Source organism: Herpailurus yagouaroundi, unplaced genomic scaffold, assembly GCF_014898765.1.
Source record: "Herpailurus yagouaroundi ecotype Mexico unplaced genomic scaffold, PumYag 188, whole genome shotgun sequence".
Taxonomy (NCBI): domain Eukaryota; kingdom Metazoa; phylum Chordata; class Mammalia; order Carnivora; family Felidae; genus Herpailurus; species Herpailurus yagouaroundi.
The window spans coordinates 33,257,756-33,272,554 of record NW_024412419.1 but is presented as its reverse complement, the minus strand read 5'-3'; the positions used below and the strand labels follow the sequence as shown (position 1 = coordinate 33,272,554).

The 14,799-nt window shown below is 41.5% G+C and overlaps 1 protein-coding gene and 1 long non-coding RNA gene across 14 annotated transcripts in view; one reads left to right on the top strand and one right to left on the bottom strand.

Annotated features, from left to right (window-relative positions):
• The window catches only part of SLC8A1 (solute carrier family 8 member A1), a 387,431-nt gene extending 376,970 nt beyond the window's left edge, over positions 1–10,461 (top strand). For all 13 annotated transcript variants that reach the window (XM_040496602.1, XM_040496604.1, XM_040496606.1 and 10 more), the window contains one exon: positions 7,004–10,461. In XM_040496602.1, coding sequence (XP_040352536.1) covers positions 7,004–7,380 — 377 coding nt within the window. In that variant the 3' untranslated portion in view covers positions 7,381–10,461. The remainder of the gene's footprint in view (positions 1–7,003) is intronic.
• On the bottom strand, positions 1,282–6,994 carry LOC121044380 (uncharacterized). Its single transcript, XR_005797276.1, has 2 exons — positions 5,907–6,994; positions 1,282–2,128 (listed from the first exon to the last, which is right to left on the bottom strand). It is a non-coding gene; the product is annotated as an uncharacterized LOC121044380 (long non-coding RNA).
• Positions 10,462–14,799: the final 4,338 nt, after the last annotated feature.

The following is a 14,799-nucleotide window of genomic DNA, read 5'->3' as shown; positions in this document are numbered from 1 at the left end:
TCAGTAACAACAGTGGTTAACCACAGAGTAACATGGAATCAGGTGACCAAATGAACTATGGACAGTGACCTCTGCTTACTAAGGCTCTCAATGCCAAGCAGAACCAATGATTCACATGAACTCAGTGGGAACTGTGGAATACTATGGTCATCATCAAGCTGCCTGTTTACCACTTGAACAGAGACAGGAGACTTCTCTCAAGTCAGTCAACCCTGCACCCCTTATTTTATCAGGCACACGTTGCAACTTCCACCACAATAATCTGCATGAACCTTTTTATGTGGGGAAATAGACAAGCAGGACCCCCAAAGTGAAAGTACCAAACCCACTTAACATACATAATCTGGTCCACTCCAAGACCATGTTAATGCAAGTCTCAGGAGACAACCAGGTCAGAATACCACTTCTTTGCTCCACACCCAGCTAGTTGGTTTGGGGCTTTTTTCAAGGTCAAGAGTGGGCATGGGGAGGAGTGAATAGAATTGAACAGAATGAATTGAATTGAATTGAATTAGCCCCATCTCAGACAAACCTTTAGAGTTCTTTGAGAGGCTCAAAAGTTGTTGTTGACCTCAAAGATTTAGAACCAGGGATTTGAGAAAATTTCAGCAAACCTCATGAAGCTAGACCTTTAAATAAGGAAGGGGAACCTTGGATCCTCTCTTGAATCTTCGTGGACATCATACTGAACAATCATCCCATTATGGGTGTGTTTAAGAGTGGAGTATTATCATGTTCTTTTGAGAGCACGGATCAAATTACATTTTGGAAGGCAGATCAAATAGCACTGTTGGTTTGTGTTCATTCTCTCCTCCACTTTGTGTTCCTCAGAAAAATAAACCCCCATTACTTTGCCCTTTTAATTAGAATTAATCTCTTTGAATTTCAAATCTCCCAGGATTTCAAATACAAAACAGGAAAACAATGTCCTGGAGGTACCCTTGCAAAGATATCAAAATGAAAACAGTTATTTGGTAACAAAACAAGGCTGGTTTTCGACGATCTGTGCATCAGGGCTATTCCATACACTAGCCGGGAGGTGCCATTGTCCTCACACGGATGAAGAAACAAAGGCTCTGAGTGGTTAGCGGATCTCAGTCTGGTTGGGGGAGCTTTAAAAAATACTGGTGCTCCAGACAAATTAAACAGAAGCTTGGGTGGGGCTAGGAAGCTAGTATTTTTCAAATGTTGCCCTGGTGCTTCTGATTTGCAGTTGGGGATAAAAATGAGTAGAAGCAGGTGTTCCGATGTGCCAACACGAATCCTCTGGAGCTTACTTACCTCTGTTCCCTTCTAAAAATAAGTCACGTCACCATCTCCATTTCTTTTTTACACTCTTTCAGGGAGCTTTTATGGGCAGAAATCTCATTGAAGTGTTCTTCCCTTTTTCTGTTTTTACAACTCCTAACTGGTCATTAATCCATCAACATCAGTAATTCCTTGACCTCTTGCACTTCACCTGAAAGTCAAATAAGGATTCTTTTGAGATGAACCAATGGAGTGCGTGTGTGAGGCAGTGTGGTTTTCGTATTTACTTGGGTAAATGTCACAACTAAAGACAAAATCTTGTTCAAAGTCCTCAGTGACAGAAGAATTCGCATGTAAATGATTTTCATTTGAATTCTAAAAAAGCAAGACAAAAAGCGCCTAGAGGAGAATAGATGCCTGCCTGCTTGCCTTTCAGTCACTAGTGAGATTAGGGCCTTAAAACTAGAAGAGCTCCAATGCCATTCCATGACTCAGGCTATATGGAATTTTCAAAATAAAGAATCGCTTTGATTTTTGAGAATAATTTTATGCTTTATCGCATTTTTAAATGCACATGATCATAAAGTTAGGCAGTCTTTAAAGGATGTTATAACCCCCTGAAAGTTTAGAACTATCACATTGAGTCAGAATTCCCCACCACTTATTCTCTTAGGATCTGGTGCTACTGGGTTATAAAAATAGCCAATAATGCTGAACACTCATGAGGTCTCAGGCCCTAATCTGCGTGCTGCTCAGGTTAACAGGGTTTCTTTCAAAACCCTCTGAAGTAGGTAAGCTTCTTACCTGGCGAATGGTGGAGCCAGAATTCTACGAATTTAAGTAAATTTCCTTCCTCCTTTGGTCTTTCATAGCATCCATGCTGGAACAAGGTTTAAAAATAATAAGAACATAGCATAACTCAAGAGTTGGAGGGCATTAGAACTGGAGGGGCAGCCCCGGCCCCTCCATTAAACCCACCCAAGTGTGTGTTTGAGTCAAACCACCACTAGACCGGAGGGCATCACTGTTTCCAAGAGAAATTAGCTGCTTCCCCCAAACTGAAACATCTATCCCTCTCAGCAAAGCCCCCCAAACAATGGGTGTTTGGAGCAACAGCCATTTCCCTGGCTCAGAGCCATGGTTCTCAAACCTTAGTATAAAGAAGAATAACGTGAGGCCCTTGTTAAAATGTGTCCTTTCCTAAGACAGCCTGATTAAGTGGGTTGAGGGTGGAGCCCCAGATCTTTGAACCAGGCGCTCCCAGTATTTCCCACGCCAGTGGTATGCAAACTTGACGTAACGCACCAAGTTTGCAAAGGTCGTCACTGCCACCATTTATATACCATGGGTCACGCATATAAATGGCTGGCTGGTCAGAGGGGTTTCAAGTAAATAATTTTGCCAACGTTTATCTATTTTGAAAAGGCAAATGACTCCGGGCGGTGTGGTTTAGTTTCATAAATATTGCCACAATTTGATCAATGGCAATATCTTTGGGTCCAGAGACCTTTCTTCCTAGGATCTTTGAATGTTTCATTTAGGCCATTCTTTAAAATGAGATTAATCGGTTCTAATGAAGATGGGTGCTCATGTACAAACTCCTACAAAAAAGAACACAGCAAAATCATACATATGAATTTAGTATTTTGATGTATTCTGCACACCACCCAAACAGTAAACTTAGGGATAGTCTTAGAGATCTTCTAAATTTTTTATTTTAGATGAAGAAACTAGAACTAAAAAAAAAGTGAAGTGTCTTACCCAACAGCGCACATAAGACCTACGATTGTCTCCTTAATGAGCTTCTCTCACTACTATACCATGAAGCTCTGTACCCCCTGGTCTGTCTCTTATATTGTAATTCACAGGTGCTGGGGAAGTAACCATGCCTTGACAAGCAGGCTGGATTCCAATTAAAATCACCATCGGTGTCAGTTCCTGAGGCACAAAGTGCTTGAGGGTTGAACAGCTGGCCCCCCCAAATAGGCTAAAAGTCAAGAATAAATCGTCTGGGATGAAACCCTTGCTCTAGATAATAAACCTTGTGTGAGACCTACAGGAATATAATAAGTATCAGTTTTTACAGAAGAGACATTAAAGGCTTGGTCTGTATGTCGCTGTAAAGTTTGCAAGATTCAGGTAACAATTCCTGGAGGAAAGGAGAATGTGCCGACCTATTGTGCACATTGACCAGATGACTTGGCCAAGGTTATACAGAGTCAGGATAGGTCTGCAGAGAACAGTGATGTCCTGACTCTGTGAGGTATGGTTTAGTTCCAGCCACACTGTCTCCCGACTGAATCTTCCCTGTTGATTTACAGTCATAGGTACCAGGAGGCAGAACCAAGAGTCTAAGACTGTAGGACTAATCCAAAATGCCTCAGAATTCAAGGTGAAGTTAAAAGCAACAATTCCTACTAGAAATCTGACCTAAGCTGTATAGGTAGGAAGACACCTATATGTAATTACCAACATGTCTTAGTTTGTGCCAATCACATGGGAAACCTGACTCATGTGTTTGTTAAATGGGCCAAGTTCTGAATATGATTACAACCCCTCTGAGACCACAGCGGTAGTTATTTCTCGGATTTTACTTTGGGGAATGGCATTTGAGTGGCTTTGCCTTGCTCAGCCATAAGCAGGATATAAGCTTAGTGTCCAGGGTAAGGCTTGGCAGTCTAACGTATGGTGATGCGTTGCTCTTTGCACTAAGCAGCAGAGCAGTGACAGAAGGCAATTTGGGGAGATCCCATCACACTTTATTTGGAAAACAGAGTCGTCTCTGATGGAGGGAAGGTTACTGGTCTGGGTTTGCATGTGTCTCTGTAATTTTTACATAGCTTTTGAATTAAAGCAGATAAAAGGCCTGATGTATAACCCAGGTAAATAAAACCTACGAGACTCAAATAGGCCCCAAACAGGTTTCACTGTTTTGATCAGCTAATTACTTCCACTACTCATCTTGTAGGGAGTCCAGAGAAAGGCATTTGAAAAAACAGGAACCTGTTGTTACAAGAACTCCAATTCAGTATTCACAATAGGCTATTGAAAAACAAGGGAGGGAGACATCCCTGCAGACCCAGGGACGTCTTTCAGGCAAAAGGACTGGTCTGGGTGTTCAGGGTCCCTGGGCCCCGGGAATCTTTGATTTTACGCCTCATCCCCTTCTGGCACAGTGGCAGAAGCCTCCAGAAAAGCGTAGGGTTGGAGTGGAGATGGGGCACCCAGGAAGTCCTGTGTGCCATGTGCCACAGGCCAGGGGAGGTCAGCAGGTGTGAGTGCCAGGTCGCCTGCCCCTGCAGCACGGGGAGGGATCATCCCCTACCTTGTTGGGCCCAGCCTAACACAGCCATCTGTTCACCACCAGCTGGTGCCAACAGCCATGTCAGCACAGAACATCTCAAGTGTTCCTCTGAAGCAGCTGAGCCATGAGCTACTTTCCCTTGCCTTCCACTCTTTGCCTTCACTTTCCCCTGCTCAGCCCTCTGTCCTTGAAAGAGAAAAGCAAAACGACTTCATTTTGTGGAGGCTGCCGCTCCTAATAACTCTTAATGATGAAGTGCAAGAGACCATTAAGATCTGCCTCGCTTGGCTTTCACTCGCCAGTCTCCATGATAGTCCTGATGGGGCTGCGGTGTGTGATCTGAATACACAAAGCGGCTCAAATACAGGCGGGTGGCTGAGCAAACCGCCTACCCCTCCTGCAGCCTTTGCTCTGAGACAGGAAAGAGCATTCTGGGATAACCAGTTTCAGAGTTTCTGAGGGGAAGGGACAGGGCCATCTGAAATGAGGAAGGGAAAACTTTAGCCTTTCTGGGAGGGACAGTGCAGGGTGTACGGAGAATGGGCTCTGAAGTTATAACAATTTGGTTTAAAAATCCTTGTTCTACTGACATGTCCAAGAGGTGTTCCCAAACCATAAAATCTTTAAGGCTAAGAAGGTTGAATGAGAATCCGCGTGTAACATGTAGGATAGTGCCTGGTACAGAGCAGGCAGCGTTTGTCTAATTATAAAACTAAGTAAAACCTGCTTTCTACCAGAAAGGTCAAGATTAATGAGATGGGCCCTCCATGTTGACTTCCTTTCAAAAAAGAAAGGGATGCTGCTGGGAACTATCCTCTGAGCAACCTAAATAACCAACTCACCCAGAGTAAAGCACAAAAATCTACAGGTTGATAGAAGCTTGCATGCTTGATGTACCATCCCCCTTGGAGATCTACAGGAGGAGGATGGTGGCAACAGGGTAGCAAAAGAGGGGAGAAAGTGATCCAGATATCCCACAAGTCCATGCCTGCCCAGAGCATCCCAGGAACCTCCGGAGGACCAGAGTAGATGACGCGGCACCTTACGGTAATATCACACCTGCTGTTACTGGCTCTTGCAAATAGGAGTTCAATCTCACAGTTATTCATGTCTTCTATAAGCCTACTGTGCAAGGTATTCCGCCAAGGTAACTGAGAGGACTTCGATACTAACAAGGGAGCTGAACGGAAAAGAAACCGAGTATCCTGCAAGTTCTGTTTATGTGCTTAAAGGAGCGATTTCGGATCCTGCCTCAACTTTTAGTAAACTGATCAGCCAGCTTTACCCACATGGTCTTTGCAAAAGAACAAAAAGAGCTACTCTTACTTTCCACCAAGATAGATAAGCATTTTACCTATAGCATTTCAACAGCACCCTGAGGTGGGTGTCACTATCCCCATTTCACAGATTGGAAAATTGAGGCTTGAGAAATTAATCCACCTGGGGTCACACATTCAGTTGTGACGACAGGATTTGATGGCACAAACATGCCCTATGCTCTACTCATCGCGAATATCAGTCGCCTGTCCTACTCCTTGTATGGACCACGATTTTCCTATCTTCAGAAGAAGATGCACTCGGGATTACTGGCGAACAAAGCTTTGAGAATGGCCACTGGTACGCATGGCATAGTGAAAGGTACGATGCTGCCTGCAGTGAACAAGTACTTGCAGTGACGGCGGGAGGTCCCAGCGCAAGCCCCGAGATGGCTTCTCCCTTGTTGCGTGATGTTGCACCCATCACGTATTGTCCAGAAGCCCAGTGTCCTCACCTATAAAGTGTGCCCCCTCATAGAATTGTCACAATCAGTGCAGTAATGTAGGTGAGTCGGCCTTCCTATTCTTAAGGCTCTAGGCCAATGCCAGCTATTAATAATGATTCAATTAGCTTCAGTTCCACTGAGGATTTGCTCTTGAATCTTTGGAAAGATCTCCTGATACCTTAGCTTCCTCATCTATAACCTAGAGCTGTCGATACAGAACCTTTTAGCAATTCCCTCCAATAGCCATTCACAAGCTTTAGTGACCTATAATCTCTTGGGATGTTGTTAAAGCAGATTCCTGGGCCCCGGTGATTCTGATGCAGCCCAGCTGGATGGAACCGTGTACCATTCACGCTTGAGGACCCCACGTGATTCTAATGTAGACGGGTCATGATCACTCTGAAAAATGCTGCCCTGCAAGCTCAGTTTCACAAAGAACTGTGCTACCTGTGGGCAAAGAAATTGACCCAAGATCATCTGGTAACACAGCCAACACCAAACATTTGACTTCTGATGTCTAGATCCCATTGTTCTGACCACAGGAGGGGAACTCCAGAGAAGAGGAAAACCTCCTCCTGGTCACGAGGTTTCCGTCAGGGGATTTGACCCTAGAGTACATCGCGGAAGCTTCCAGTACTCCACGGACCTAAAATATTGAGTGTCACTGCCTTTTTTTTCTTCCTCCACAGATACGTTTGCAAGCAAAGTGGCCGCCACCCAGGACCAGTACGCAGATGCATCCATAGGTAACGTCACTGGCAGCAACGCGGTGAACGTCTTCCTGGGAATCGGCGTGGCCTGGTCCATCGCTGCCATCTACCACGCAGCCAACGGGGAACAGTTCAAAGTGTCCCCTGGCACGCTAGCTTTCTCTGTCACTCTCTTCACCATTTTTGCTTTCATCAATGTGGGGGTGCTGCTGTATCGGCGAAGGCCGGAGATCGGAGGTGAGCTGGGTGGGCCCCGGACTGCCAAGCTCCTCACATCCTGCCTCTTCGTGCTCCTATGGCTCTTGTACATTTTCTTCTCCTCCCTGGAGGCCTACTGCCACATAAAAGGCTTCTAAAGGAACAATCAGATATAGTAAATTTATATATATATACGTATATAAATATATACATAAAATATTATGTATAATGAACAGAGGAAACTGACATTTGTCATGTTCACTTACCTGCTGATGGAACCCAGCTTCAAGAGCATACTCTGTACTAGGGCGGAAGTGAGAAACCATCACCTCTTATTCCCAGGGGGCATCGCCACTTTGAACGAGGCACGGAGGCAGGGGCATCTGTGCAGCTCAGCCTAGAAGGACTGTGTTCTCTCCAGGTTCATAAATCATTAAGTCTTTGTTTTCTGTTTCCGCTTGTTTTTGGTGGGGGCTGGGAGGTGGCTGACGTTTGACTTTTATTTTGTATTATTTTGTTGGGAGGGTCAACGTTTCTGTTTCCCTTGCGGGAGGTGATGACCAATCTAAGTGCAAATGGGTTTTTGGTAAAAATTTAAATCGCTACAATTGCCCTCTCTTCCAAACACTTGACAAATTATTTGGGATTCAGAAAGGACATGGGCACTGAAGAAGAGGCAGGTCTTCACTCGATCACTAAATTTCGTGCTTCTCTCTGGGACATGAGCAGAGATAAAGCTGCCTCCAAGAAGAAGCATGGGCGCTTGAATGGAGCCAGGAGAAGTGAGGGCTCTAGATACAGTCTGACATTTAAAGATATGATGCCTGACAGTCTTGTTTAACAGGTACAGGAATAACGTGCCTAGATTCCCAAGAACGTGCAAAATCATTTACTTCTTATCTCTTCAGGTCTGGACTATGATTAGCAAGGCCCTTATTCTGATTTTCCAGCCTGGCTAACCCCCAGGTCCCCCATCCCAATCCTCCTCCTCCTGCCCACCATCTCTCAAGCAAACAGGAATAACCCCATTCAAAAAAGCACATCATCGTTTTCCATTTGCATCATGTGTGTCCCAGTCCCATGTTCGCTGTTGCCTGGGATCATTTGTCAGCTTTATTTTTGAAAGTATCCATGGCTTGCACAATCCTGTTCCAGTCATGACTGAACATTTGCTCCTTCTTCGTGTGCCTGTTGGGGAATGTTGTCGTGATACCTGTTACACAGTGCATGGATGAAAAACAAAATAAGCGTATCTGTATATAGTAGAGTATAGCGCATACTGTTCTCCCATTCAGCAACGTTGACTGGACATTGAAGATATAAGTGAGTCTCCTTTTCACCTGAGTTGTAACGTTTGTGTTGTGAGTTTGATTTTACTAGGGATAAAAGGAGAAAATGGCTTATTGTTCATGGACTTGCACATTCGTTTCTAAGAAGCAATAACAGTTCGTTGGGAAGTTAAAGCTACTGAGAGGACAGCAGGCAAACTACCAACTATCTTCATGGAAAATTAGCCACGTGGAATACACCAGAGGCCTCTAAAGAATCACCTCTTGATGATTCAGGAGGGCGAAGGAGAAAGGTGTAGAGCAGTGGCCAGATTCGATGTGCCCAGGCTTTGAGAGCCTCCACCTCCCTGACACCCACCCCTGCCCTGCCCCCAAAGTATTTATTTCACTTCTGCTCTGTCTGGGACAGATGGCAGATAGTGGTTTGTTCTTTTTTTTTTTTTTTTTTTTTTTTTAATGTAAAAGGCTATTTTGAGCCCTGTTACTTTCAACATCCAGACTCCTCTGATTGTACCTGCAGTTCCTGAGTAGGAATGAAGCCAGGGAGACGAATGGGCCTTTAAAAGTGCATCTTCTGTACTTGTGACTAAGGAGGAAGCAATTTAATGAGATTAGTGCCTCCCAGGAGGATTGCACTGGGAGGTTTTTAACCCTGGAAAAGGAATGGCTCTTTCTATTTCAGAATACCAAAGAGCATGGATAAACCCAACATTCCAAAGTAGTGAGTCTAGTAAGGAGGCAAAATGCAATGACTTTGGTCCTGTCTCAGAGACTTCTCTATAGAGCATCCCAGGCCAGAGACACCACTGGCCCTCTGTATCGATTCAAAGATACTTAAGAGATAAAAGCTGTTCAGAGTTACTTTCTCTTCTTCCACTCATTAATCATGATCACTCATCATTTCATAAACATCCAGTGACTGAATGAATAATTAAATGCTGGTTACTACTCAATATACCAGGTACTGTGCTACTCTTGGGGACTAAACCATGAACAAGACAGCCCAGATCCCTGCCCTCAGTGGGCTCACAGCTAATGTGATTGCTCTCTCGGTGGGTAAAAGTGATCACAGCCATATGAAAAGTTTTATCTTGCAGGGAAAAAACAATTATAAAACTCTTAACATAAACACACTGAAACTGTACAAATACAATTGTCCAAATATCTAAGATTTTAACTTAAGAGATAAAGCACAGGTTAGGGGAAGCATCCTATGTATCCTTGGCCAATCTTGCAGATCTGTACATCTCCCCATTGTAAGCCAAGAAAGGCAATCATGTTGGTGATCGAGAGGACTGAACGGGTCCAATTAATCCCAGTTTTTATCTTTGTTGGACAACAGTACTTTTCTATGCCCCACACCTCTACTGTTCCTCATATCTCCAGGAGACTCACCCCAGCAGGCCGTGGTCCAAAACTGGTGGCCTCTTTTGGGGGCACATTCTAACCCATTTTTTTTAAGATTTAGTAAATGGAAAGCTAGCCTAGAAACACCAAGTAAATATAGTCAAAGGACATGAGTTGTTTAAATATTAGATTTTTGCACTCAATTTTAGCCATATTTGGAATGTCAATAATCCCGCAGATTTTCACAGAGGACTTTCAGAAATTCTTGCCACTGAATTTTAATTTCAAAGCTTTTTGGTTTGTTTGCTTTTTAAAGTTTCATGTTATAGGGAAAATATGATTCTGATTGTTCAGGGTTGTTAATAATTGTAGTTGTGTAAAATTTCATTTTATTTTGTGTGTATTGTGCACAGCTTTAGGGGGGAAGTGCACTAATTGTGCTGTTCCTTATAAATGGTACACGTTATTGGCACAAATAAAGTTTCTAATTGTTTCTGACTTAATCACTAGTGATACAGCATATTCTGTATGGAATGTTTTCTCTCATTGTCATCTACTTCATTTTTGTTTTCATGTTTTGAAGAAATAAAGACCAAAAAGGTATTATTGTGCAATTGGTATCCTCATCCAAAAGACAGACAATAGATACCCAGTATTCAGACTCTTGCAAATGTCAACCCTTTGGTCATATAGTATTTCCTTTTTAATGTCCCAAGAGAGCACAGTGTCAGAATATGTATCTATCTGATGGTACGGAGATAAATGTTGGATGTTTCTCCATTTCACTAATTTTTTTTTACATCTTTTAGTACCCTTTATCTGCCTCCTTTCTGCATCCAAGAACATTAACCCATAAACAGTTACACATCCAACCACTTGTTAGAATATTGTAGCTAATAAATCAGTTCTGATAAAACTGGTCCAAGCGATAGTCTTCTGGTATCGATATATTATATTCCTCTTGATCCCTAATAGAACTTCCTTGCATTAATTTCTGACTAATTACATGCTAGTGACTTTATGTGTCATACAATCAATAATATAGGAAGAGGTGACACCAGAAATAAGCACTTGCAGGGGGAAAAACGTGACCTCTAGTTTGTACTTATTTGCAAGCCCACATAAATTATCAGTGGATTTAGTTCTTACAATAGAATCCACTGTGTTCATGTAAATGATATTCATCTGATAGTCTTTCAAATTTGCTTTAGAATTCCTCGTTATGTCCGTATATAATGTGGCACACTTTCACATGTGAAGGAAATAAGGTATAATTTAAGTATTTTCTTGGATCAGCAATTAATGTCTCCCAGTTACCAATCTTTGGTATAACACAAAATGAGCAGCCGATATTTATTTCTTTAAATAACAAAGAGTAATTCAATGACCAGAGTAGTCTTGACTGTTTACCCTTCAAGGAAATGCCTTGGCTCAATGCTTCTCAACCTCTTAGAAGATAATTTTCTTTCAAACATGATTCAAGCCTACCACCAGTAAAGATTTGAGAGCTTTGCTTTCTATATAGCACACACATTTTCTTCTTGCTTTTCAAAGAAAAAAATATAAAATTTGCTCTTTTAAACCACCTTGCAGGCATTCTGATAGGTGGATCTCATTTGCAATGAGAATCCCTAACACAGCATCTTTCCCCCAGTGGTCTCAGTTAAAAGAAGCACATTGCCTTTTCCACACAGGGAAATTCATTGTTGATTCCACAACCCAGGATCCCTGATACTGATCTGTCAATCTGACTGGTCTGTTCTACGCATATCTGAGAACTTTGTGGAAGGAATTAGAAAAAAATTTCCTCCGGTAGATGATGAAGCCCTCCATTCTCAAACACTGTCAAAACTTTACCTCCTCAAGAATATAAGTCAGCCCCTTTAAGACTTCTTCTAAAAAGCATTTCCTGGCTCATGATGTTGAGGGTCTCTTTTGATTCTGCTTTTCTGTCTCTGATCTTGGGCAGTTGCATTCAGAGCAAGTTTTGCATCTAGTTTCATAACTATATAATGGCCATTTCGTGATTGACAATGCACCACCTTAGATCTCATCCAGACCTACACCTGGCATTCACAGCTTTTGTTACAGTAATCACTTGAAAGCATTCTAGCTATGGGCAAAATTGAGCATTTTAATGGATAAACAAGTGAGTGCACTAGGCAGAAGAGCTTTACACACTCATATTTTTCTTAAAAAGATGCTGTTATGAGTGCATGTATTAGCTTTCCTTCAGATCTACCTACAGATTTTTGTTAATGGACGGCACTTTTACTCTTCAATATTATGTTCCTATCACTTCTAGCCATGTTCATGGTCTTCCACCCAGCACATTTAAAGTGCTGTGTGGTCCAAATGGTATTCCACCTACAAGGATGACAAAGGAAGGGGAAACAATTCCAACAGTTAGAGATTTCATTTTTGGAGCTTAATCAGGCCATGGTTAATCATCTCCCAAGGCAGAGATGTCTTACCTATAGAAGGAACAACCACTGAGCGTTGGGTCTCCCAAGAGAGAGAGCACTTAAGCTTTCCAGCGCACAAGAACTGGTGAGTAGCTTTCTGTGACTTTTTCCCTGCCTGCCAAGATGTCCCAAAAGATTTCCTCAGAGGCTCTACCAATTTTCAATTTTGCCAAGTTTCCTCTGATTTAATCTCCTAAGGGACATTCAAATCAACAGTCATTGTATATATTATTATTTTGATTTATTTGTAGGAAAGAACATTCCTTCACAACTTCAAAAGGCAATATGACTTTGTAGTTAAAACCACGACTCCTATCTTTACAGGAAGACTTGCTTGCCCAGAATCACCTTATCTGTAATCAGTGCAGGTCTTCACAGCTCCTTGGTCTGCTCACATTCTTTAGAATCAGGCTGTCCTAACCTTTATCAAAGATCCAGAGAGGTGTTCCCTTGGAAATATGCAATCTTAGTCTTTCTTTTCCCTAATTCCAAACCTTTGTATTTCTTCCAAGGCTATTCCCATCATATTTCATCATCCTTAGTACTGCTCACTATTACCTCTCAGCAATAGGGAGAGGCTCATGATAAAGTCCTCTGGGCATGTTTTTCTGAAAGTGAATTTACCATAGGAAGAAACCAATATAATGGCATTCTACTTCGAAAACAATCATTACAATAGGTATCTCTATAAATGTTTGGGACAGATTATACCCTAGCAGCTATATACTGCAACAGTATTATTGATTTTATTTCCTTTTGAATTTTTCATTCTTCAGTGTCTTCTACCTAGCTTTTTATTCTATCAAAATATGTAGGTATGGATGAGAATTAAGGAGCTCACCCCCAACACACACACACACACACACACACTCAACTCTTGTGAAAGTTTCTACAAAAGTGAAGCATGTAAACCTAGAAAACCCTAACGTATAGCTTTCATGCCTCCCCAAAAATTTGGGTAAAAAAGTTTCTTTGTGGGTTTTATATTCCTGGCATGTAAAGGATAGTAAAATTTCACAATAACCAAACACACCAAAAAAGAAATTAGCTAACTTCAATGTTACTGAGTCGATTTTGACAGTTAATGCACAGCCCAGCTCTCCTTATTTGTTGGCTGCAAAGACAAATCTACGTAGCCAAATCCAGGAGTGTACTGGGGGTGACAGGGGAATTAATGTACTGGAATTCTTAGGCAGCCCTCTGTACTGGAAGCTGTTTACCCACCAAGAAGGATCTGGTCCAGAGATTTCCAAAGACCTCTCACCTACATTCCCAAGTTGAAATAACCCACTTAATTTACAGAACTTTTTGTCAGACCCTTCTTGAAGCCACATGGTAGGACAAGAGATAAATTCTCTAGGGAGAGCTTTCTTAAAAATGTGATACTATTTGTTTTGACCTATCTTCTAATATGAAGTTTCCATTCTTTCCAAGTGGAAGGAATGATTCTAATAACCAAATATATAACCACTTTTCAAAATATTTCACTTAAAAAATCAACTGTATAAATATTTAAGATAAAAGTTATATGACCCAGATAGCTAGTTCTGAGAAAAATAGTTTAATTTTCTCTATAGGTACATTTCTCTGCCTTCTTATATTTACCATTAAACTTGGAAAAATGCTCCAAAGAAGAAATCTCGAGATTTTACATTCTAATGTTCAATAAGTAATATGGATAAGATAATGTTTTAGGTGAAAGTTAATTAGTTGTTGACAGAACGTACTTAAAAATGAGAGAATTTAGCACGAATAAAATGTGTGAGGTAAGATTTCATCACTATTCTTGTCTAAAATATTTGAAAGTCATTAACTTTAAGGAAGAGAAATTTCCAGTTTCCCAAAACAGGACAATTTCAGCTTGTATTGTTTTTATATGGAAATCAAAGCTGGGCATACATAACTTCTGGCTTTGGCAACCCCCAAAAAGTATGCTTTGGGCAGCCTTTTCCATATTATCGAGTTATTTTATGGAATACACTGGATCTATACAGATGTCTCATAAAAATGCCTTCAATAATTTCCCTCTTTTTTGGGGGGAGGGGGAGGGCAGGAAGTTTCTACATTTCAGAATTTGACAATTTAATTTATAAAAGGCTGATTTCATTTTGATGTTAACATTTCAGAATTTTAATATTTTAAATAATCATCAGATGGGCTATTGAGCTTGAGTCTAACCCAAATAAACAATAAAGCTCAAACAGACCTATCAGTAGTTGAAAGGCTTCTGAAACACTGGCCTTTTCATGCAAATAAAAGAGTTGTTTTCAATCTTTTTTTCCTACCAAAAGTTGCCATTTCAACCAGTGTAAAAAAACATTTGAAATGGTGGTTTGAAGATTAATTCGATATGAATCAGACACAATTTCAGCATTAAATCTCCTCTGTCCCATCTCTCCCTAGAGTATAGACAGATATATATAAATACAAAAACACACAACGTATGTCAGATAACTTGAACTATGTTTTTGGATGT